Below are 22,534 nucleotides of genomic sequence, written 5' to 3' on the forward strand. Positions count from 1 at the left end.
GTTGGATCATCAACCTAACATATCATGTCCACTACAGTATTTGACCTAACTAGTGGCTGACATTTTCACATCAAATAACTGATGTTTTGGACCAACACATCTTTATACCTTATACCATTGAATTATACGAATCTCTTGTATGAATTCTATGAATCACTAAATTTAAAAACAATACAACTAGATTATTATCTTGAAAAACTATGTCAATTCTTTAAGTTTTTTTCTTTTTTATGTCTTTAATTTTGAACAACAAAAGATCAAGCTTATCCTGTAATATCCATTCTTCATGTAGGATGTGTCTGTGTGCGAGTATGTGTGTGTGTGTTTGTGAACATATATGTGCATCCGAGCAAAATGATTCCCTCTGATAGAGATCGAGAGACCATTAAGAGGACTTTCCACTACCTGCACCCACACACACGCATAGTGTTCAAGGACGGGCTAAAACGTATCTAATTGTTGTTGCGGCCTCAAAAAAGGGTATTTCATCATTGACTGACTGTTTTGCTCCCCTACCTCTTCCCTCGTTCTCTCTCTCTTCGTTTCTCCCCCCTGCGCGTATTTACATGAGTGGACAATGGAGTGAAAAAGTAAAGGTATAATTAGGCTACATTACTTTGATTGTTTTCTTTTCAGATTATGCCTGCTGTCATTGCTGCGCCGCAAGAGAGGGCAAAGGGCACGATGCGATTGGACTAGGGGAGGGAGAGGGAGGGGCATGTCGTGTGATGGTGTAAGCACATGCATGCGTATGTGTGTGCGCGTATAGGGACCTCCTGCCGTGAATTGAGATTGTGTTTCTAGCGGGGCCTAATGTTTTGTTTACTGGGTGTTAATAATGCCTAATTAATAATCCCCCACTCTGCCTAACAGTCTGAGAGAGAGAAGGAAAATGGTGTGGAAAAAGAGATGGAGGAGGACGCTGGCAACAGTACGCAGCGTTAGCACCACCCTTACAGTATCTGGAACAATCAAGCCGCTTATAATCTACTACAAAAAGTAAACTTTAATGCTGTTCAGCACTGAACAGAAATTACTAAGTAACTGAGAAGGAAATTAATGAAATACAAACAGCCATCTGGCCATTGAGACTGGTGGACACAAACAAACCTGGCAACCCAAAGAAAACAGACTGTCCATTCTGCCCTCATCACGCGTAGAAACAGAGCGCCGCTTCCTGCGCAAAAACAACAAACTACAATGTAATATTTTACTGTGCAAAAAACTGACATTGCCATCGAAGTAACCAAACATGTCAGAGCTTGACGGAAAAGAAAGCATGAGCTCCTTAAAAAAAAAAAAAAACAATGTCTTTATTGGTTCTTACTAATCCCAATTCACGATAGCACATCTTATATGTTAATATACACATGTTTTAGTGTATATAGAGTTGTATATGTTGTTTTAATAATGTGCAAAGTATTTGTTGTATTTTTTATTCTTAATCATTGTATTTATATCGTAAATCTGCTTAGCCGATGAGATGAGAAAAAGGAGGAGAGAGGACAGTGGGGATGTTGAATAGCAACATATACGTTCTTCTCTGTGAGTGTGTGTGTGTGTGTGTGTGTGTGTGTGTGTGTGTTCACATGGTGTGAATGTCAAGTGTCATGTCAGAAGCTCCTTCTCTTTACCTCACAGATGACATGTTGTCCCTCCCTGACACTTTCTCCAAGTCTCTACTGAAGCAGAAGAACAGTGGGTGTAAGGGAACTCAAAGTGTTGAAAAGAGGGAGAAGAAGCAGTCAAAGACAAACTGCTGTTTGCTCGCTGTGCAGTTTCATGAAAACTGGCTTTCTTCAGTCTGCAAACACTAAACTTTGGTTTCTGTTTTATGTGTGTGCTTACAGGGTGGTGAGGTGGGACTCGGAGTCAGACATTTCGGCACTAGAGGGTCACTTTGACATTGTCATGTGTGCAGACTGGTAGGTTCACACACACGCACACACACACACACACACACTCTTACACAGATTTATCTCAGTGTGTGTTAATGGCATTAATTTTCACTTTTGTGTGACAGTTCTTGCATGGCCCCCCACCAGCGTCTGGACCTTCCCCTGCCTTGTCCCCACACACACACACACTCATACATGCATGCTCAGATGCCCGTCTGCCTCCATTTTACACCAAATTGCCTCGTTTTCATGCTTGGTGTCCCAGCAAATGGATGACTTAGGCAAATTGCAAATAATTGCGCCTTGACAAGGAAGGAGACACAGTAAGATAAAGAAAGAGTTGAGGGCGGATGGAGGGAGGAGTAGAAATGGAGATGGAAATGGAGAGATAGAGCAACATAAACATAACAATTAGCCTATCGTTCATTGAAATGTAGATCTTGTGGCCAATTGAGAATAACATCTTTTTATCACTCAATTGTGCTGTGTGAGGTAAACTGCATCATGGTTTTTAGTGTACCCCGCACAGTGACATCCTTGGAAAAAACATGAAGAATAGAACGAATGATGATGTGAAAGCAATTGAGAGTTTGCATGGCTCTGTGATTCCCTACTTTTCTTTGTAGCAAATCAATCAAAGCTTTGTTCAAAGCGGATTGTGATACCTTGACTTGTTTACACGCACAGACACACACACACACACACATGCACACTGATCTGCAATGGTAAATAAAAGGGTAAGTACACCCTGCTCATTGCATTTACTGCATCCTGGTCCCAGTCGGTACACACCTGCAGTATCTAATAGAGAAAGAGAAAATCAAACATGCTCTGCTATGTACTCTTTATCATGGAGACACGTGCATATCAACATTTGAAAAGAATATATTGACAGGAATGTAGGATTTTAGGATTTCAAAAAATGTAAATTATTAGCGTTTAAAAAAAAACTGAAGTTGTGCCAACAGTTATGGTAGCTAACATCTTTAGCTGTGATTCAGTGCATCTCGGGGTCCTGCTGGGGGTACTCCAATGCACGTGTGGGCGGTGATGTAGAAACTTTTAGGAGGGTGACACACGCAGCAGACCTTAAAATCAGCAGACAAATAGGTGGGCCAGAGGGTGTGCAGGCGGGGGAGGAGATCACGCAGATCATAAAGAGGGACTATGTATGTGTGAGCATTTTAGCAGAAGAGGAGAACTGCTGACCTTTCCTGATATTGTCGGACACTGAAAGCAACACTTTGAGGAGCCTTACCCTACCTGGTGGAGCTCACTGAGGCAGTTCAAAAAGTGGTGAGGTACCAGGGATAGATGAGATGCTTATAGCATTTACATCCGTTTACCATCACGCCTGCACACTGACATACACATATGCACATACAAACACACACACACACACAATGAGTAGATGGACATGCTGTTGGTTGAAGTGAAAGTACTTCACTATTTTCCAGCTTCACAAACACCGAAGAAATGTAGCTTGTGTACAGTGTGTGTGTGTGTGTGTGTGTGTATCTATCTGCACAAGTGTGTGCATGTGTGCTAAGTGCAGCATTAGCAAACGCCGTTATCATTATTGTAATGTCACGGTCATTACAGGTAATAGTCAGGTACAGCACCCAGAGAGAGAAAGAGAGCCGGCAGCTAATAGAGGATACTTTACAGCGGACTAGTGTGTATGCACATGTGTGCGATAGACAGAAGCAGACAGTGTGAGAACGGAGTAAATTGCATGTGAATTTTTGATATTGCAGGTTCTTCTCAGCAGATGCATGCTTTAGTCGCGGGGTCTGTGCGGTGGGTGTTCTGCAAGATGTTTTTTTTTGCCATCTTTTCTGCGCGTGTATGTGAGTGAGTGACAGTGTGATAATTGCAGTGGTGATGGTTGAAGAGTGATGGCTGACCGATTACTGGGCGCATCGTGGCGATGATCACCTGCGAAAAGGTCAACAACGCGGCTTCCACTCCGATTAATTATAGCTCCCTCCGGTAGCAGCGGAACTACCGCTGAGAAGCGAGGGTGGCAGAAGAGAAGAGGGGGGCCAAGGAAAGGAGAAGAGTTTAGTGGAACATTGTGTATCAGCGGTCTATTACGTGCTAACTTCTTTGAATATCCTTGAAGAGTATTATTCAAAAGAAGAACTGTTAAGTCTTGAGTGGTACAGAAAGTCACCCACTTTCTGTAAATATTTAATTGTACTATTGAAATACACTTCTTGTTCTTCCTGCTCTCTTCAATCACCTTTGCAAGTAGAGATTAAAACACATGAACCTATAAAAAGGAGTCGTGGAGTACGCAGTAGAGCTGTGAAGGATGCTTGAAAGAAGATTGTGAAAAGACGATCTACAGAATGAGAGAGGCTAAAAGAGAAATCAAAGAAATTCAAAAACGGTAACGTTTTTTGTTATTTCACTTGGAAGTTTGACCTTCTCTGTGCACAGTTTGGCACCAGAGGGCTGTTGTCATATTCATCTGCTGAAGGAGACACGTTTCCATCTTAGTTGTACACTTTTACATAGGAATGTAGATTTTGTGACTTTACATCTACTTGAGAGCCAATTGTGATCCAGAATTCTTTAATTTGTGTTGTGGGAACTTCAAACCTCCCGTGCACATACCCTGAGAATGGACATTTAGGGGAGTTCTTGTGTCCAGCAGTGAAACCTTTGCAACAAACAATATTGGCATATTCCTTGACTAGAATGTTAAATGAGAATAGAAGGGGTAGATTTTTACGAGTTTTTAACTAGTAAATTGAGTCGTGACAGTCAAAATGTTAGTGATTTACAGAGAGAAAGACAAACGGTAGTGAGTGTTGTGTGCGTGTGTGCGTGTGTGTGTGTGTGTGTGTGTGTGTGTGTGTGTGTGTGTGTGTGTGTGTGTGTGTGTGTGTGTGTGTGTGTGTGTGTGTGTGTGTGTGTGTGTGTGTGTGTGTGTGTGTGTGTGTGAGAGAGAGAGAGAGAGAGATTCAGGCAGAGAGGGATTCCTGCAGTGGGCATGTGTGTGGCAGAGGATCCTTGGCTGGGATGTTGGCATGTCTGCTTTCTCCAAAAGCTGTCCATGTGTGGGCTCTGAGATAAAGCTCTGTTTATGTGTGTGTTAGTTTGTGCGTGTGTGCATTTGATCTATTTTTCGCACTGTATCTATGTCATTTGCATAAATCCACACGTGCACTTTTGATGGACACCTTTTTTGTGGTTCCCTTAAGAGCTGACTGTCAGTTAACTGGATGGAACATTACTGCTACTCTACATACAAACACATCACTGCTGAAATCTCCATGTGATGACTTGGCACAATAGCATATGTGGTGACGATGAGACAATAAATAAAGCGGGTGCTGCTCGGGGCTTGCAGATCAAGAAATGTATCATTTATGTTTAATTTACTATACAAAAACATCCTCACCCTCTTTTGGGCTTTCGCCATTCATTACTTTCATCTGCATTATTGATCAGAATATGTCAATTCTGGAAGATCTTAAGTCAAGGTTAATGCTTCATTAGATTCTGTAAGTCAATATCACATTGCTGATACAAGTTAAGTCAATATTGGACTGTCAAACTAATTATTGCATTAAGCAATTTAAATTATTGTAATTTGGTTTAATACATGATTTATTGCATTTCTTGTTTTTTCTGTTATGCAAATCTGAACAAAAAACAAGAGGTGTCCAAAGTATTCTTAGAGGCACACTAAGTCTCTTAGCCAAGAAAAGTGTAAGTCGCTTTCCAAGATTGACTTTCAGCTCCACACAAACATCCTTTTGTACTGCTTAATAGGATGAAAGAGGGAAACCAGCGTTGTGCTGCATGATAGTTTTGGTATTAACTGAGTTTTTTCTTTTTGTTTACACGGTCACAAGGTTTCTTCTCCAATCTTAAGTGGCTTATTCTTGTTTTCCCGCATGACATTACATGTAGTAAGAGTTTCCCGGATGGACTGGGATTAAATAATATAAAATTTAAAAAAATAAACTTCAACAAAATTCACAGAAATCTGAAATCATACTGAAAGGGCTATTACTTACTGACTAATTTAAAAAAAACTTTAACATTTTGACATTCAGGAGGAAGTTTGATATAAAAATTCAGAGCTGATTTTGACAAAATACCACCTCGCTTTGTTTGGATCATTTTGGATATAAAACAGACACCTAAGTCCTGAAATGAACTAATATATGATATAAGTATGCGGGTGCCGCAAAACCTCAAATAAATTGTTTGGTAATGCATTTGAAAATCCTAGTAATGCATACAAATAAAAAACGTGCATATTAACCCTTAATTTTCCCCTTGGAAAAAAATAATACTGAATAGATGATGTCATGTGTTTCCATGGGCTCACCCTTGCAGCCTTGACGACATCCTGCATGTTCACATACGTGTGTAAGCAGACATATATAGCAGCAACGCCTTCAGACACACACACACACACACCACACACTCCCGTTTTGTTACCTTTGACCTCCAGTCAATTTTGACTGGAGTTCGCGGGGCTGTTCTGGGTCGGGGGGGTCAGCGTGAGACAATAGGTCTCTGACAGTCGGGGACTTTAAAGTGGTACTCCACTCAATTTGTGATTATTACGCTGGCATTATTTAACTGTGACTCCCAGCCAACAGTGTATAGTGTAATAGACTTAGAGACATTCCTCTGAGTGATAAAGTCTCACCAGAATATCACTTTGCATTACATTGTATTATGTGTTTAAAGTGAAGAGAGGCCAGAAGAGTAAATTTAAGTGATTTATCACCATTTGTCAGCTGTAAAAGAAGTCAAAGCCATTCAACACTACCACTTATAACTAACAGAACCCTAAAATATCCAAAAAGGCATAATTATTGAATGTGTCAGTAGTAGAACTAATAGTTTCAAAAATCTAATCTTTCACAGTGGTAACCGCGACTTGAAGCATTTATTTCGACAGAAGCTAATCTGCTGTAATGCCGTCGGCTGTGTGTGTAGTTATGTGACCTGTTAGCTGTTAGCTGTTAGCTGATAGCCATAAACACGGTCCAAAACAATAAAAGGGAACAAACTGTTTTCCCCATAAACGTACACTCTGGTTTTCCCCAACTCGGTCTCTGGCCGCAGAGAAGCAACTGCGGTCCGGAGGTGCATTCAGCTGTGTTGTCACTGGAATTAATCTGGCAATAAAAGATGTTTTGAGAAGTGTGAGTCACCGTAACCAAAAGAGGTCCTTGAGCATGCAGCCATATCTGGGCACCCAAAATACTATGCAGTTTGCTGCAGCACAATGCGAGATTGTCCTTGGACAGACACAGTTTCACACTCACTCACTCACTGACTTCATGGGCTTTCACATGATTCTCCAGGCAGAGCTAATAATTAACGAACAGTGATATAAGATGGGCAGATACACTATATCGGTAGGTAAATACTGCCAGCTTCATGTGGTGTTCTTTCCCTTTAAATCTTAAATCATTGTTCAGATTCCGCTCTTTATTGTCTTGCCTTCTGGATGGGTGCATTTTACAAATTCTTTGGGTATTCGTACCATGTTGTCTGTATTTCATAACATTTATTTCCACTGTTTTTGTGGAAATTACGAATAGTTGGCCCTGTAATAATATTCTTAAACTTTGTCTTTTTTTCTGACTGACTGGCAGTACATGACTTACATTAATGGGTATTTGTTGTTATGATTACTTTATGCAACATTTGTGGCATGATTTGTCACAATGTTGTAGTGTCAGTAGCTGTAGAACTTTTCATCAGCAACGTTTTTTTGTTTGCCCTCTTAATGACATGATGTCCTTCCCCTGCCCTCAGTGTGTGTGTGTGTGTGTGTGTGTGTGTTTCAGCTGTTGCCTCCACCCAACGTAGCTCACTTCCTATTTTTCCTCACCACTCGCTTTTCCCGTGAACTCATATCGGTGGCAAAATAAACCAAACACAAACCTCTCACCTTTCAAGTCAAATAAACTTTTGCACCTCTGGCTAACCTTAGAAGAATAACAAACTTCTCACAGACGGACACACATCCTGGCTTCGGTGAGAGCTTGTGTTGGTAAGTCCTTTCTTTTGTGTAGATGTAGGCAGAGATGCAGAGAGGGGATTCTCTGACGTGCACCTCTCATTCCTCTCTGGGATCAGAGGATTTTGCACGAGGACAGGTCAGAGGCTGTGATTGGAAAGTTACGTCCAGATTGTCACTCTGCTGGCCAGTTGGACGGATGTGCGGGATTATGTCAAATCTGCACTGTATTGTTCCATTTTAGTCAAATTACTCCACTCTCATCTGTGATAATAGGTACACACACACACACACACACACACACACACACACACACACCGCTCTACTTACTTGCATAATGGATTGAAATGTGTCTTTGTGGAAATAGAGACAGGTGTTACTTTGTTTAGAATGATTGGAGTTGATGTGGGCTTGTCTGTGTGTTTGTGTGTGTGTGTGTGTGTGTGTGTGTGTGTTGTATTATCTCCATCCCATCTAAAACTCACCATTATGTAAAATCAACTTGTTTTCAAAGAGTTGATTATGTATATTAGGATAAAGAAGTAAACACTTTTGTAACCTAATTAGGGTTACACTATTTATATCAGGGTTTGAACAAGTTACAAGGAGCTGATTGTCATGACCTCCCCGACACATGAGTGACCATGTAACCATTTTTTTTGTCAGTATACAACTCACATTTGTCTTTTGCCCGCTGATATTCTCAGAAATGTTCGTAGGCCTAAAATTGGTCTTTGGTGCTAATCATTCACAGTTTGTGAAGTTGCATTATGTTGTGAAAACATGCAAGCACAAATGCTCTAATTCCCATTTACACAGTCTTTCCCACAGACACCTGCATGTTATAGTTCGCTTGTGTTTAATGTACAATAGAGACAGATCATTATTCCTTCATTTCTGATTTATTTTTCCTTTGTTTGTTGTGTTTGTACTTATATCTTCCTGTTAACTTCAGAGTGCACACTCCAGGTATTAATTCCACAAATTCAAGGTGCTTTTGCGCTACTTTGAAGTGCCCCATAATCGTGTGTATGTCTGCGCGCACACACGTGTGTGTTTACTGTTGCCGATGGTGTCTGTGCCCGTTGGATTCTCTGATGTTCTGCATTCCTCTCAATGCCTCGACACAGACCGAGGTGAATACACATGGAAACTCAAACGTAAACAAAAAGGAAGAGCATCTTACTCATGCAAATTGTTTTCCCCCTTCTTCCTGTTGGTAGATTTATTTGTGAACAAAAGAAAACAAATAGCCCGCTGCTTTATCTGGAGCTGCTATCATAAGAATACATTCTAACCTGTCTCTCCCTCTCCCTCCCAGTTTGTTTCTCGACCAGTACAGAGCCAGCCTGGTTGATGCTATAAGGAGATTACTGCAACCCAACGTAAGTGTGTGTGTATGTGTGTTTGCCTCTGTGTGTCTAATATATATGTTTATCTGCTTATCCCCTTCCTCTAAATCACCACCACACTCCTCTAAATCATAATTAGGCCTTGCCCAAAACCCTGTACACATTAATAGTCTGACAGGATTAATATCATGTAATGCTTTAATGCTTAATATGAGCAACTTGAATGCATCGCTCTGATCTCCGTCTCTCTCGCTCCTGCCTTCCCTTAATCATAAATCTGAGGCAACTTCTCCCTTTTGGCCTCACGATAAGACCCCACGCTGTGACAGCCAAAGCAAATGGGGGGAAAAGAAAGCAAAAGGCTGGAAGAGATCGGGTTGAGGTTTCTATTCATCTGAGGGAGGAGGGGGTGCGTTTTAAGTACAGAGGCCAGAATATCTGTTTATGAAAAAGAGGTGAATACAGGACTGGAGGGAAGGAGATATGGAGAAGAAGAAGGAGGAGGAGGAGGAGAGGACACAGGAAGGGGTGAGGGAGGAGAGAGACTGATGGGAAAGATGGGAGGAAAGGAGGAGGGAGAGGAATGGGAACGGTGAGAATATGGACAGTGAGGAGAGATGAGGCTGAGAGAAATGCAGGAGGTTACATTTCTCTTCATTCAGCATCTCAACATTGATTCTCTTGTTGTTTTTTAACATGCTGGTTATAATGTGGTTTGCAGATCAGCACCAAGTCACTGAAGTGTCAGTTCACCCAAATTACAAACAATGGAACTACAATCAAAATTGAGCAGCAACCAGAAAGGAGTTTCCTAAACACTGTCTCGGATCAATTCACAGTTTTCATGTTCAACTGTTTTCATTAGAACCTCTTTCTGCAGAAAACTCAGCGACAGATAATAAAACCCGGGCACATAAAAGTGAAACTGTCCACTTGGTTTTAGTGTTTAGAAAAAAAAAGGTTTACTAACTTTAAAATCCAGTATCTTTATTACATTTTCTACAAGCAGCAGAGGGAACTCGAAAGACAAAAGGATTATATGATTAATATTACGTTCGGGTTGTTGCCAGCAGTGACACGCGCTTCCTCAGCTGACATTTCACACAGTGACATCCGCAGTAAAACCTACAACGTGAATATGTGTCTCGGTTGCAGTTGAATGCAGAAGCCGCTGTTGTCGAATGACAGACATGACATCTGGCCATTGTTGTACATCTGTGTGTTAAGTCTCTCTTCATGTCTCTCTCTCTTTAATCCAGTGGAGATAATTCAGGGGCTAATATGATTTGAGTGTCGGCCATCAGACTGCCGCTGCCACAACCAGCTTTGCCAAATATTTAATAATTTGCTAAGCTGATTAAGCAATTAACAAAGCAATTAATTCTTCTATCTAATGGCACTAATTTGTTGTTTCTGACAAAGGTGGTCCATCCGGTGGGCTGGATCCCCTTAATCAGCTGATTAGCGTTGGGAGGAGTTGTTTGCTTAATTTTGCTATGTGTTTAGATGGGGGGGGGGGTTATACAGATGAAAAATCATCGTGATCCTGCCTGTGTGTGTTTGCATGACCATGCCTCTTTGGTTCATTTATTGAAAACAATAATAACATGAGCGACATGAAAAACAACTGAAAGCTGAAGGATTTCAAAGAAACTTTGAACCTGTTGGTAATCCTCTTAGTATTTGCGGGACGTCTGTGATGAATGTGCACATACAAACCGTCCCTCTGTCGTTCTCACGCACACACTGACACAAACACGTCGCATGAGAAGACAAGTCAGACCTACACATGTGTGTTCACATGTGTTGGTTGGGTTAGTAGAGCTTTGCTTTTTGGGGGGTTTATCATCTAATATTTACCCAGTGAAAAACAAAGGAAAGAGAGACAAACAGGCAACTAACTGTGTGTGTTTGTAAAGCTAAACAACAAATGTTACGAGTAATGAGTTGTGAAGTAGTCTATGCCGCTATGTTCACCGTCCAACTCCAAAAGTACTCACCCTCCTCTCATTTCCTACCCAGGGCATGGCGTTGGTGTTTGCTCCACGGCGAGGTGAAACTCTGAGACTGTTTTGTCAACTGGCCCAGCAGGCCGGACTCTGTGCCTCTCAACACCAGCAGTACGATGCTCAGGTCTGGGATGTTCACTTAAAGGTAAGAAGCTAGCACAAGAATAGAAAGACACTCAGACAGTCAGCTTGACTCCAAAGCACTGCATCCCGTACAAAAAAAGTTGTTTTGTTAAAAGAGACATCATCAAAACTGATGCTGTCAAAGTCCGCAGGCAAGGTGCTCATAGAATGAGTCGTATACATATGTGTTTACAATAAACTACAGTATGATAAAACAACAGCAGCGTGCACGATCTGTAGAACTGTTTTCTTGTATTGACTATCAGCCAAACAACAGTTTCTGTGAGAACGCCAGCCATGCACCAGAGTATCTTCTTGCCTCATGTTTTAACAAAAGGCAGCAGTTGTAAGAAAATGTTTGGTATAAATTGAAGGATGGTTTCCAAGTCCGCAAAATAATTCTAGGGAACGGGGAACAACAGGGAATTCACAGTCCTCATTCTGCGCTGAAATGCAATTATTCATGGTGGTTAATTGACACAGATGAACCCTCTTATTTGCTACTTCTTTACATAACTCACTCGTTTCAATCATTAACCCTTAAAGTTAGGCATAATTGAAGGTGTGGCCGCTTAGGGTGACAGGTAGGTGCCGTCATTGATTCACCTCTTTACTCATTTATGGATTAGCCGGGAGTTTGAGACACAGCCGGAGCTACCCACTTTGAGCTTCACAACATGTATTCAGACACCTACGGGTGACGTCACGAGGACTGCGTCCATATTTTATACAGTCTATGGTATTAGCCTGTGGTGGGATGTGTAGAGGCACTTTGTGAGACACACCAGAGCTAAAACAAGCGGCCTTAACTTGGCACAGTGAGGAAGACGGAGAGGGAAAGGGAAGGAGAGAGAAGGACAGTGACAAAGAGAAGTGACAGAAAGCACACAAGTAGGCAGTGTTTAAAGAAGTGGAGTCCAGCTGTTAACTCCATTACATACACAGCTACAGAAGAACAGGACAGCAAGGAGTGGACTAAATTGGTGCACACACGCTCACCTACACTGGTGGGACAATTGGACAGACTGGCCATTAAAGTGCCTGTTAAAGTGGCTTGAGCCTCAGCATAGAAGAATCTCACTCCTCTCCTTCTCTCTCTTGACTATTAGCCCTCCACTAGATTTAACATCACAATCCCTCACACATGTTATATGTAAGGGACTCTGGACCCTTTCAAACATGATGAGATTCAATTACGCATTCAGTAATTAACCAAAGCCACCATCTTTCCCGACACCTAAACCAGTCTTTTAGTAGCAAAAACCTAAGACCAGGCGGGACGCAGGACATTTCCTGGACTGGAATTTGAGTTAAAAGTTTAAATCTTTTTTTTAGTTTTCCCTCCAGCTTAAAACTGGGAAACAAATGCACTCACAGACAAGGGGATAGAGAGATATATATATAGAGAGAATCTCTCCAAACAGAAAAACACAAATGATTTTGAGCAAACATAAATGGATGAACACTTCTAAAGTACATTCAATTTAAGAGAAATGGCTTCAGATGATATTTGTTATTGTTGATGGTTTTGGCCTCAGGTGAAGTGGCAACAGCACAATAAGTTGTATCAGTAAAAGGAAACAACATTCTTGGAAATAAATAAAAACTGACTCCAAAAGGAGAAGAGAGAAAAAAGAAAGTAAGAGGGACGGAAAGAAAGAAGTAGCTCCGGTAGGATTAAAGTGGATGCTGCCATTGCCGTAAATTTAAAAGAAACACAACTTTCTTTGAAAAAGCTGCGGAGAGAATTGATTGTGCCTCAAGGCCGCAGAATACAGCCATTGAGTAATTCTAATGGTTCAGCACCTCAACCGCTTGGGAAAATTGCCACTCAGACCAGTTTTAGTGATGAGAGTTGCCTAACAACAGAATGTGAACAGTGAAATTCAGACTAAAATTGTTGTGGGATATAAAAATCAAACAAAACTGTGAAAATTATGCTGGTCTTTCTTTCTTTTCTTCGACATGCAAGGGGAATGTCACACCGTTAGACTCGCACGTGAAATGCACACTTCCATCTGCTTGACACAAACAGTACACACACACAGACACAGTCACACATGCACATACACACACACACACACACAGTGGGGTCAGGTGCTGCGTGTGGATATGAGGACAAGTTGAAGTGCCCCCCTCACATGTGAAGGTGATTAAGTCTCCTCTGCTTATCTTCTGATGAACACTCTGAACAAGCCCTGTGTGGCTTTCTGTGTGTGTGCTTGTATGTGCCTGACTGACCATTCTACACACACACACACACACACACACACAGCTAAGAAACAAGCTATATCACAATCCCACACAGACCAGACATCACTCAGACAGCATATTGGCTAGACATTACACACAAACACACACCACATGATGATATCACAGTGAAACATACACTACCAATGTGCACACACACACACACATACAGCCAAATTAGCAGCTGCTACTCATTTGCACTACAGATTAGCTTTCTTCGGCTATATTTACTTTCAGTTGGTGGACCAGAACACAAGAAAAATGCATATCTGAACCGGCAGTGGAACACACACTATGGATTTTCTTTCACTATAGCTTAAAAAAAAAGCAGGTGTAGTCATTTTGAGGAAAAAGATGGAACTGAAAAGTCTAAATGTTACTTTTTAGTACTGACAATTTTAGCTGTGAAAATATATCTAATTCATAAGCAAATACTGGCTTAATATTACACTAAATTAACTTTTACTCATTGTCACTGCCTTTAATCCGATAGTGTTAGAATAAAAGTTATACATTAAGTAGTAAAATGTTTAACATTTTCCATTGATGTGCTCATTTGATCAGTCTAAATTGTTATGTTTATGAGAAAATCATCAAAAATGAGATAAACGTGCACATCTTTTATTTTTTACTCCAATTAAACATTGAACAGATCGGTAGGCCACCGCATAGTGTAATTCAAATATTTGTGTAGCTGATATGGTTGAAATTATTATCAAGATATCAATACCGACATTTTTCTGTGGTCAGTTTATCATTATATGGCAAATGTATACACAAAATAATGTAAAGTAATCAAATTAATGTTCAATAAATCAACTGTGTTCTACCGTTAATCCCTTCTCCACACGGAATTCAGAGTACATGTTGTGCTTTAACAAGGTGATAATTAAGCAGGCGGCTTGTAGCTAACGGTGCTAACAGCGCAAACTACGGCTACAAAGATAACACCTGGGGGGGGGGGGGGGGACTGGTGGGCGCTATGTTTCTGGGCAGCACCGTCGGTCAGAACAGCGTTACCTGCTGTAACCGCCGTATGAGCGCAGTGCAGAGCGGCCGTCAGCTAACCAGTGGAGCACGCTAACATGCATGAGAAGCTCAGATTACAACGCACACAGAGGGAAAGTGAGTGCATTCTCCGGTAGACATTACTCCGCGATATCGTTACCGAGCAAATAGTTGTTTGTTGCTATATTAATGCTCTGACTATCAAAATTAGCACTGACATCAGACAATACTCTTCAAGGTGTTCAATAAAACCTTGAGTCATTTTGTTAGTTTTCTAGTGCATATTGGAGCACGATATAAATAATAATAATAATACTGTGTTACGGCTCGGGGGTCAAGCTTGAAGCCCACTCCAATCAAAATCTAAACTTGTTGAAATATTCACACAGCAGCGCAACAATATCCTGTCACTGGTTGAGTTTCTAAATGAGTCCGAGTTTACTTCCTTTCATGCTTCCACTGCTACTCACAAGCTCCTCCATCTGGCACAGACGCCGTTAAACAAACGTGGCCGCAGTAGCTGTGCATATCCCTGCATTCCTCGCTGTGCTGGATTTGACAAATCAGATTTGATTTTGTTTGGAATATGCTGCCTATCTTAATGTTGGCTTTGTACGGGTTCGTGTGAAAGAGAGAGAGAGAGAGAGAGAGAGAGAGAGAGAGAGAGAGAGAGCTGGGAGTGTTTTTAGCATTTCTTTTTTTACAAACCATCTCCAGACCCCCAGCTCGCTACTCTCCAAACATACACACACTTTCACCCTCTGACACAAACACACTCGAGGGACTACAGACAGCAGGCAGGCAGGCCCGATGTGCAGCGGTAGTGTGTGTGTGTGTGTGTGTGTGTGTGTGTGTGTGTGTGTGTGTGTAAGGCGTGTGCTGGGACGGGCAGACAGGGCTAGCGCGTTATCCTCTTATCCCCACTGTTGTGGAATAGAGAGGCAAGCAGCTGGAGGGACTGCAAGCAGCCTGATAATGCCAGCGCTATTTTCTAACCCGCCATCTTAATCTTGTTACTCAAATGGTTGTGAAGAGAGAGTCATGAATTTTAATTTCTCTCAAACACACACACACACACACACGCATTAGAGTGTGTGTCCACATGTGTGCATCCCCCGTCTCTCTCACATGCATAAATAGTATCCCCACTGTGTCCATGCACTCACACTCATTTCCCTGCCTCTTTCGTTCTGTTTCCCTCTTTCATTCTTTTCCTCTCTTCCCCCTCAGCTGCCTGGCCACCCCCTTCCTCCCTCCCCCCTATATCTTCCTTCACCCTTCTCCACTCTCCCTCCCTCTGCTCCCCTCTATCTTCCCATTTCCTACATCACGACCCACTTCTCTATTTATTCAAGCCTGTCCTTCTATCCCTTCTTCTACTCGTCTCTCCATCCACCCAATCCCTCATTCTCTGTTTCCTAATCCTGCCGAGAGAGACCCCAGACATCCGGTTCATCCATCCCTCCCTTGTCTCAAAGCCCCCCTCCTCTCTCTATTTCCACCTTGTTCACTTTCTCTCCGGTCTGCACAAGCAGGGCAAGAATAAACGAAAAAAGGAAGTGGGCAGAGAAATAGAGAGGCAAAATGAGAGCACGAGAGAGGGGAGACAGAAGCTGGGGCGAAAGTGGCAATACAATAAATGACTTGCACCTTGGAAAGGAAAGGAAAGAAAAAAAAGAGAAAAGATTGTTGGGTTGGTGGGGTGGGGGGTCGCGTTGAGAGCCGATTTAGCCAGCCACCCATGAAGCTGATTAGGCAGCCTGCGATCAGGAGGAACAGCTTTGCTTGTTAAACTTTTCACCTCTGCAAGCTCTTAGCCCTCACCGTGTTAAGGCCCCCTCCCTCCCGCTCTAACCCTCCATCTATCGCTTCCTTGCTCCTTCCGCCTGGTAGAATTTGAATGTGAATGCTGGCTGTGGTCCCCATAGCGGGCTTAGCACAGGGGGGCAGGCAGCTGCCCCTCCACGCCCAACCACCCCTGGGCCGTCTGCTCTCCCTCTCCCTGCCTCCCTCTATCTCTCTTTCTCTCTCTGGGGGTCAGAGGTTCAACCACCGGCCGGTGCCTGGAGGGATGGCCATAGGAAGATAACACACATGAAGGGTACTGGGGGGGGGGGGGGAGGCAGGGACCGAGGGAGAGAGGGGTAAGGCAGACACGAGCAGTTTGTTCATATTCAGCAGAAAAGGGGAGAAATTTGAAAAAGGCGGAATGGGGAGAGAGGTATAGAGGTGAAGATCTCTCACTGTGAGGACAGGGTGGGAAAAAGAGAGATGAGACATGTGAGTGAGGTAGTAACTTAAATCACACAAGCCTAGTGTTGTGACATTGTGGATTATTTTTATAAGAAATGTTCAGGACCACCACGTTCTCTAATTGTACACCTTTATTCTTCCATCATATACAGGTGTATGTGTATGGATAATAGATAAATACTTAAGTAATGTTAAGAAATGATCTACCTGGAATGTGTTGCGGGCAAAAGTTGAGCGAGCCTTAACCTTTTTGTGGGATGAGGAAATTGTTTTAGTTTTGTGTGTTACTGTCATTTATCTATTTATTTTTGTCTTCATTATTTCAACATCAGTTATCATTTAAATGTTTTAGATACCCTTTAAATCACTTCGGTCAACACCTGTTCTTTTCAAATGTGCTCTGTAAATGAGACTTGACTTAACTTTCTTGATGCCGTTGTCTGCGTTGGCGCCCCTGCTGTGTGAATGCAGTGGGCTCATTGAAATGAATAGGGGATTGCGTTTAATCATGCAGTGCTAATGTCAGCCTGAACACTTCCTAACAACCACCCAAAGTCCATAAACCTGTTCCCCTCTTGAACTTCTCCATCACTACATGCTACCTGCACAGACACACACTACACTGCAGATCACATGCATTTACAACTGTGTTTGTAGCTGTCTTTTCAACTTATTATGTGTCTTAATAAAGCTGAATAAAGCGAGAGACCTCCAGGGATTTGAGTTTCACTGAGGTCTAGATCTGAGCTAAAAAAAATGATACAGTCTCTTTCATTGAGGAGTAGAAGTGTAGAAGAGTATTAGCGGATCTGCATATTTTGATGAATAAATGCAATAAAACAAGAGCCCCTGTGACTTGATTTTCATATTTTTGGGGAAAAGAGCACAAAGTCAGCATTTGAGTTAATGTAAGTAGGTTGGAGTGGGTTGGACTGTCACTTGCATATTACTTACATGCTGCTGACGGGAATGAATTCGGGGTCAGTTTAAGTTTTTGTTTGTTGTGAAAAAACCCATTTCACACAGTTCTGCCCTATCCTGGTCTCACCCCACACACACACACAGACAATCACACGCTCTCACATGAGCAGACCCACTAAACTCACTTTCATAAGTCTCTGATCATTTGGCCAGACGCTGGGCGAGCTAATTAGCAGGTTCATGCCCACACTGCCAAGTCAGCTTAAAAGGGCACACGGGCATCCCACAAAGGTGTGTGTGCGTGTGTGTGTGTTTGAGAGTAAGAGTGTTTGTGTGTGCAGGAGTATGCACACTTGAGCTGGAACAATTAGTTAATTAATGCAGTGGTAATATTTCATTTCAATGGTTAGTTGTTTATTTTCTGTCATTAGTTTCCACTTATGTTTTTTTTCAGCTGATGTGCGGCACATCCTTTTCAATGTTGTCCGCTTCTGAGCTCTACAACATAATGTTATTACTAATGATCTTGACCTGACCTGTCAGGTTGCAAGTATGATTTTCTTGACAGGGTTTTAAAATGAAATGTTCACAGAAGAGAACAAGAAAATTCGATATAATAAAAGTAATACATTTGTAGCTTTGAGGGCATTATTTTGCCCTAGTTTCCATAGCATGACAGCGTAAAGATGGCAGGCGTTGAGGGGTTAGACACCCTGAAATATTAAGTATTAATGAAATTAGAGAGAAATATTTTACCAAACCGAAATTTTGGATACATATTTTCTGTCGATTTTATCGGCCTAGTTAATGCTTTTCATGTTGTGTGTTTCTCAGATGCTGACGGAGGGAAAAGACGCCTACGATGAGAACATCCACTATCCTCTCCTCATCACCTTGACCAAAGGACCTCAACCTGTCAGCCACACTCAGTAAACCCAAACAAGTGAACCCTCAGCTCTGCACATTGCCACTCCATATATTTTTTGATATTTGAGCTGGAACGATGCTACAGAGTCATGTCGCCAATGTGAAGGAGGAAGAAATTCACTGGAAGAGCAGTACCAGTTCACAGTAGGGTTTCGTTGGTCCCAATATCAAGTGTTAAGTCACAGGGAGCAAAACAAATTGTGGTCACATTTGAGGCATTTTTCACATAGATACAGTGACCACTGGGAGGATCTATTATCAGATGATGCATGGCGTTGAAAAATATTTGAGCGTGCATGTTTTGCAGTTTGAAGCGTTGAAGAAAAAGCTAATTTCCAAAGCAGTGGGGATACGTTGACTGTGGCTAAGGGGGAAGAAAAAGGAGAGGCGGATATATTCCAGCCTAGTTAGTTTTAACCATCCGCCATTTGCCAAATAACTACTGTCCGTCTCCACAATAGTCACTCGGTCAGTCAGCCCTTAAATCAGTTTGCCTCATCCCTGCATTTAATCAGCCATCCAGGAAAGTACCAATCCAAGAACCACATTGCCAAACAGTCATATGGCCGGCCAGTCAAGTAACCAGTCTATTCAATTACCTATTATAGTAATTAATTAGCCAGTAATCTAGTCATCATTCCAGCCAACAAGCCAGTCAGTTGTTTAGTCAGTTACATGGACATTTCCTCTATCAGTCCTACTGTAAGTGTCAGATTGCCCTGTTTAACCTGTCAGTATTAACCTGTGCTACTGTGTTTCTGGCCCCAGCATGGAGGCCAGCTCTAATTCATTAACCATCACAGACTGTGGAGCAGCTCACAGTTTCCTTTGTGTTTCCTTTATTCCTCTTTGTTCCCTTCTTCCCCCGCTTTAATGTTCATCTAATACAACTCATTCATCCCAGTCAGAGGTCAGTATTAAGAACGGCTTTTGTGCATTTCTTACAATAGTACATTAACATATTATTAAGGCACGTTCAGACTAAGGAGCAATTGTTGCTGCCCTGGAGCTACAGTTAGCATAGTACGCTGCAACCTCACCACGGATTCAAGTAGTCCACACTATGTCACATTGTACATTTATTTTACACGGCTCTGTGGGTATTACAATTAGTTTGCAATGTGCATCAGACACCAACATCAACTCAAACTCCTGCTTTAGTGGTAGTTAGTGCAATTGTTTTAAAGTGCCACTGATGACAGCCCTAAACGATTGTGTCACATACATATCACGCTCCATTGTGTCTGCTGTAATGACTCTGATATCAAGCATATTCGGACACAGAAGTAGGTCTGGCTAACTGAATCGAACATCATTTCGCTCATATTTAGCTCTTCAAACAATCATATTCTATGGCAGCTGCTAAACGCTCTTGATCTGAACCCACCTTCAGGAAGTGTGAGTGTGTCTGAAGAGACACAGTGAGAGAGAGAGAGAATACATGCACATAAGTCGTAATGACTCCTACTAACATTTATTGACTACTGACCCCAATACTGTGGAACAGATTAAAAGATGTGTGATTTGCTGTACAAAGCAGGATTTCTTTGCACCTTTTTCTTTTCCTTGTTTTGTGTAATACAGACATATCAATGGTCTCTTGCCCCTAATGTCCACTTGGTGCAGACAATCTGCTGCCAGTCTAGCTGGTGTGCCAATGTCCACTGGCTCTGTGACCCCATTATCAACGTCCATGCGTTACGGGTCTATGAAGGGCTACATTCACTTTTGGATGTATGCAAAGCCTATATTATTATTTAATGGTGCATTCATTTGTTATTGATTCAGTATATACAGCAAAACTGTATCGTCTTGTTTGTTTATGTCGCTTCTCCGATTGATTCTTTGAAGCAGGAGAAGTAAAGCTGCGGTTTTCTTTCTGCTAATATACACTATTCAGAAGGTACGGATCTGTTCATGAATGAGCTGCAGGTTTGTTTTCAGTATGCATGAAAAACACAACAAGTGTCTGCAAAACTGCATTTGAAATCATTTGAAAAACATACTGCTTGAACAGTAACACGACACATCCAGTGGACATGGTTAGAATATGATTTCATATTGATAGACTATCTGCAACCATGGTTGTTGAAAGTTGCACATGCTCCTCATAGCCTCAAGAGCAAAAACCTTTCACACATTTCAGACCAATTGCTTCTCCATTCTCTGTTGGCATTTTTTCTATCGGCACAATCAATGGTTCTACTCAGGTCTTTTTCCGTGCATTGAGCTGTTTTCTGTTTCTTGTGGTATTAAAGAAACGCCAAGTGTCAGTGGGCCACTCGAGCCTAAAGTTGTACCTGTCACTAGTAAAGTGTTTCCATATTTCACTGTGATCCGTTGTTTTATACAGCAGCCAACAAGCTATGCAGTATCTCCCATTGGCTGTTGTTTGCGTCCCTCTTGTTGAAAAAAAAATCCACCTTCACAAACGAGAGGTATTCCCTGTGTGTAACTACTCAGCAAAGTAAATCAAGCTAGTTTTATCAGTGGTCTCAATGCTTTGAGGACTTAAATTGCATTGCAAAAACATCCCCATTGCAAAGGTTTAGAAGTGTGTTTAATTACATTTTTAGCTGTAATGCCGTTTGCTGTATACCTTTTGATATCTGCGGCCTAACACATGAATACCATCCCAACTGTGAATGTGTACAGTGACCTCATCACTGTCTAGTGTGACGTCACCACCACTAACAGTGATGTCATTTTGCAACACTGCGGCATTGAGCGCCACTGTTTACCACTGTTATCAGCGCTATTGCTGCTCTTTGCAACATCACTGCCTCCATTTGTGGCAAAATCTTCACCTGGTGCACCGACGATCTGCAGACAGTGATGTCGTCACTTGTGGTCTCGCTATTAGTGCTGTGTGCCAGGACACTTCTCACTGTGACATCAGACAACAGACAGTCAAGGAACCACTGATAGTAGGTGTTCTTCAGAGGAGGTTATGTGCTGCAGCTGAGAATTACCTTGGGCAAATATCATGCAGGAATGCTCTATTCCAACAGATTTATGTCACTGTGTCGTGGGATGTCTCAGCTAGGCTATTATTTGGATTATCAAACAGAATTCTTAGAATTGTTGGTCCTTTGCAGGCCATCCACACTAATCCAGATCAATTTAAAGTTGGATCTAGTTAGATACTTCTATCCACGCTGAGCCTTTTTTTTAGGCCACCAAAAACAGAATTACAAGAAAATTCCCCAGTGTGACTAAAGTTGAAGCTGCTATTGTTGTATTTCACTTTATTCACACTGGTGTGTAGAATGATTGTGTGGTTTATATTATTTTTGGGTTTGACAAAAGAAACACAGACTGTATTTACTTCTATGAAATATTACAATTCGTCCACCTTAGTGTGGACACGGCTTCATAGAGTGAGTTTTTCTGTTCAGTATATCAAATTCTCTCTGCTTCACTGTAATTAATGGGTAATGAATGTTATACTTTGCTGTCGAAGGGTGGGCAATCTTTTGTGAATGAATACAAATAAATACTTTTTCTTCAAGAAATTTGCGACTGGACTTTTTTTTTCTTTTTAAATTGTCCATTTTTAAACACATCAACTATAGCTACAATATTATTTGATTTATAAATGTTTTTGCGAAACGTATTTTATTATTACAAATAAATATTTCATAATTTAACATTTTAGTATCACAATTACACAAATGTTGCATTCTCTGTCACCTTGCAAGATGTCTACGGGTCTTCTGTAATGATTCATATAATAAATGCTTATCATGTGGAGCTGGTTGACAAAGCTAATTGTGTAAAACGTGTGCG

At 41.7% G+C, this 22,534-nt stretch overlaps 1 protein-coding gene across 1 annotated transcript in view; it reads left to right on the top strand.

The window, feature by feature from the left end:
- The window catches only part of camkmt (calmodulin-lysine N-methyltransferase), a 94,491-nt gene extending 72,267 nt beyond the window's left edge, over nucleotides 1-22,224 (top strand). Inside the window, exons 8-11 of the mRNA XM_079169384.1 lie at nucleotides 1,851-1,925; nucleotides 9,224-9,287; nucleotides 11,277-11,408; nucleotides 18,653-22,224. Of these exons, the coding sequence (XP_079025510.1) occupies nucleotides 1,851-1,925; nucleotides 9,224-9,287; nucleotides 11,277-11,408; nucleotides 18,653-18,751 (370 nt within the window). The 3' untranslated portion in view covers nucleotides 18,752-22,224. The remainder of the gene's footprint in view (nucleotides 1-1,850; nucleotides 1,926-9,223; nucleotides 9,288-11,276; nucleotides 11,409-18,652) is intronic.
- The last annotated feature ends 310 nt before the right edge of the window (nucleotides 22,225-22,534 follow it).

Source organism: Pholis gunnellus (genome assembly GCF_910591455.1).
Source record: "Pholis gunnellus genome assembly, chromosome: 11".
Taxonomy (NCBI): Eukaryota; Metazoa; Chordata; class Actinopteri; order Perciformes; family Pholidae; genus Pholis; species Pholis gunnellus.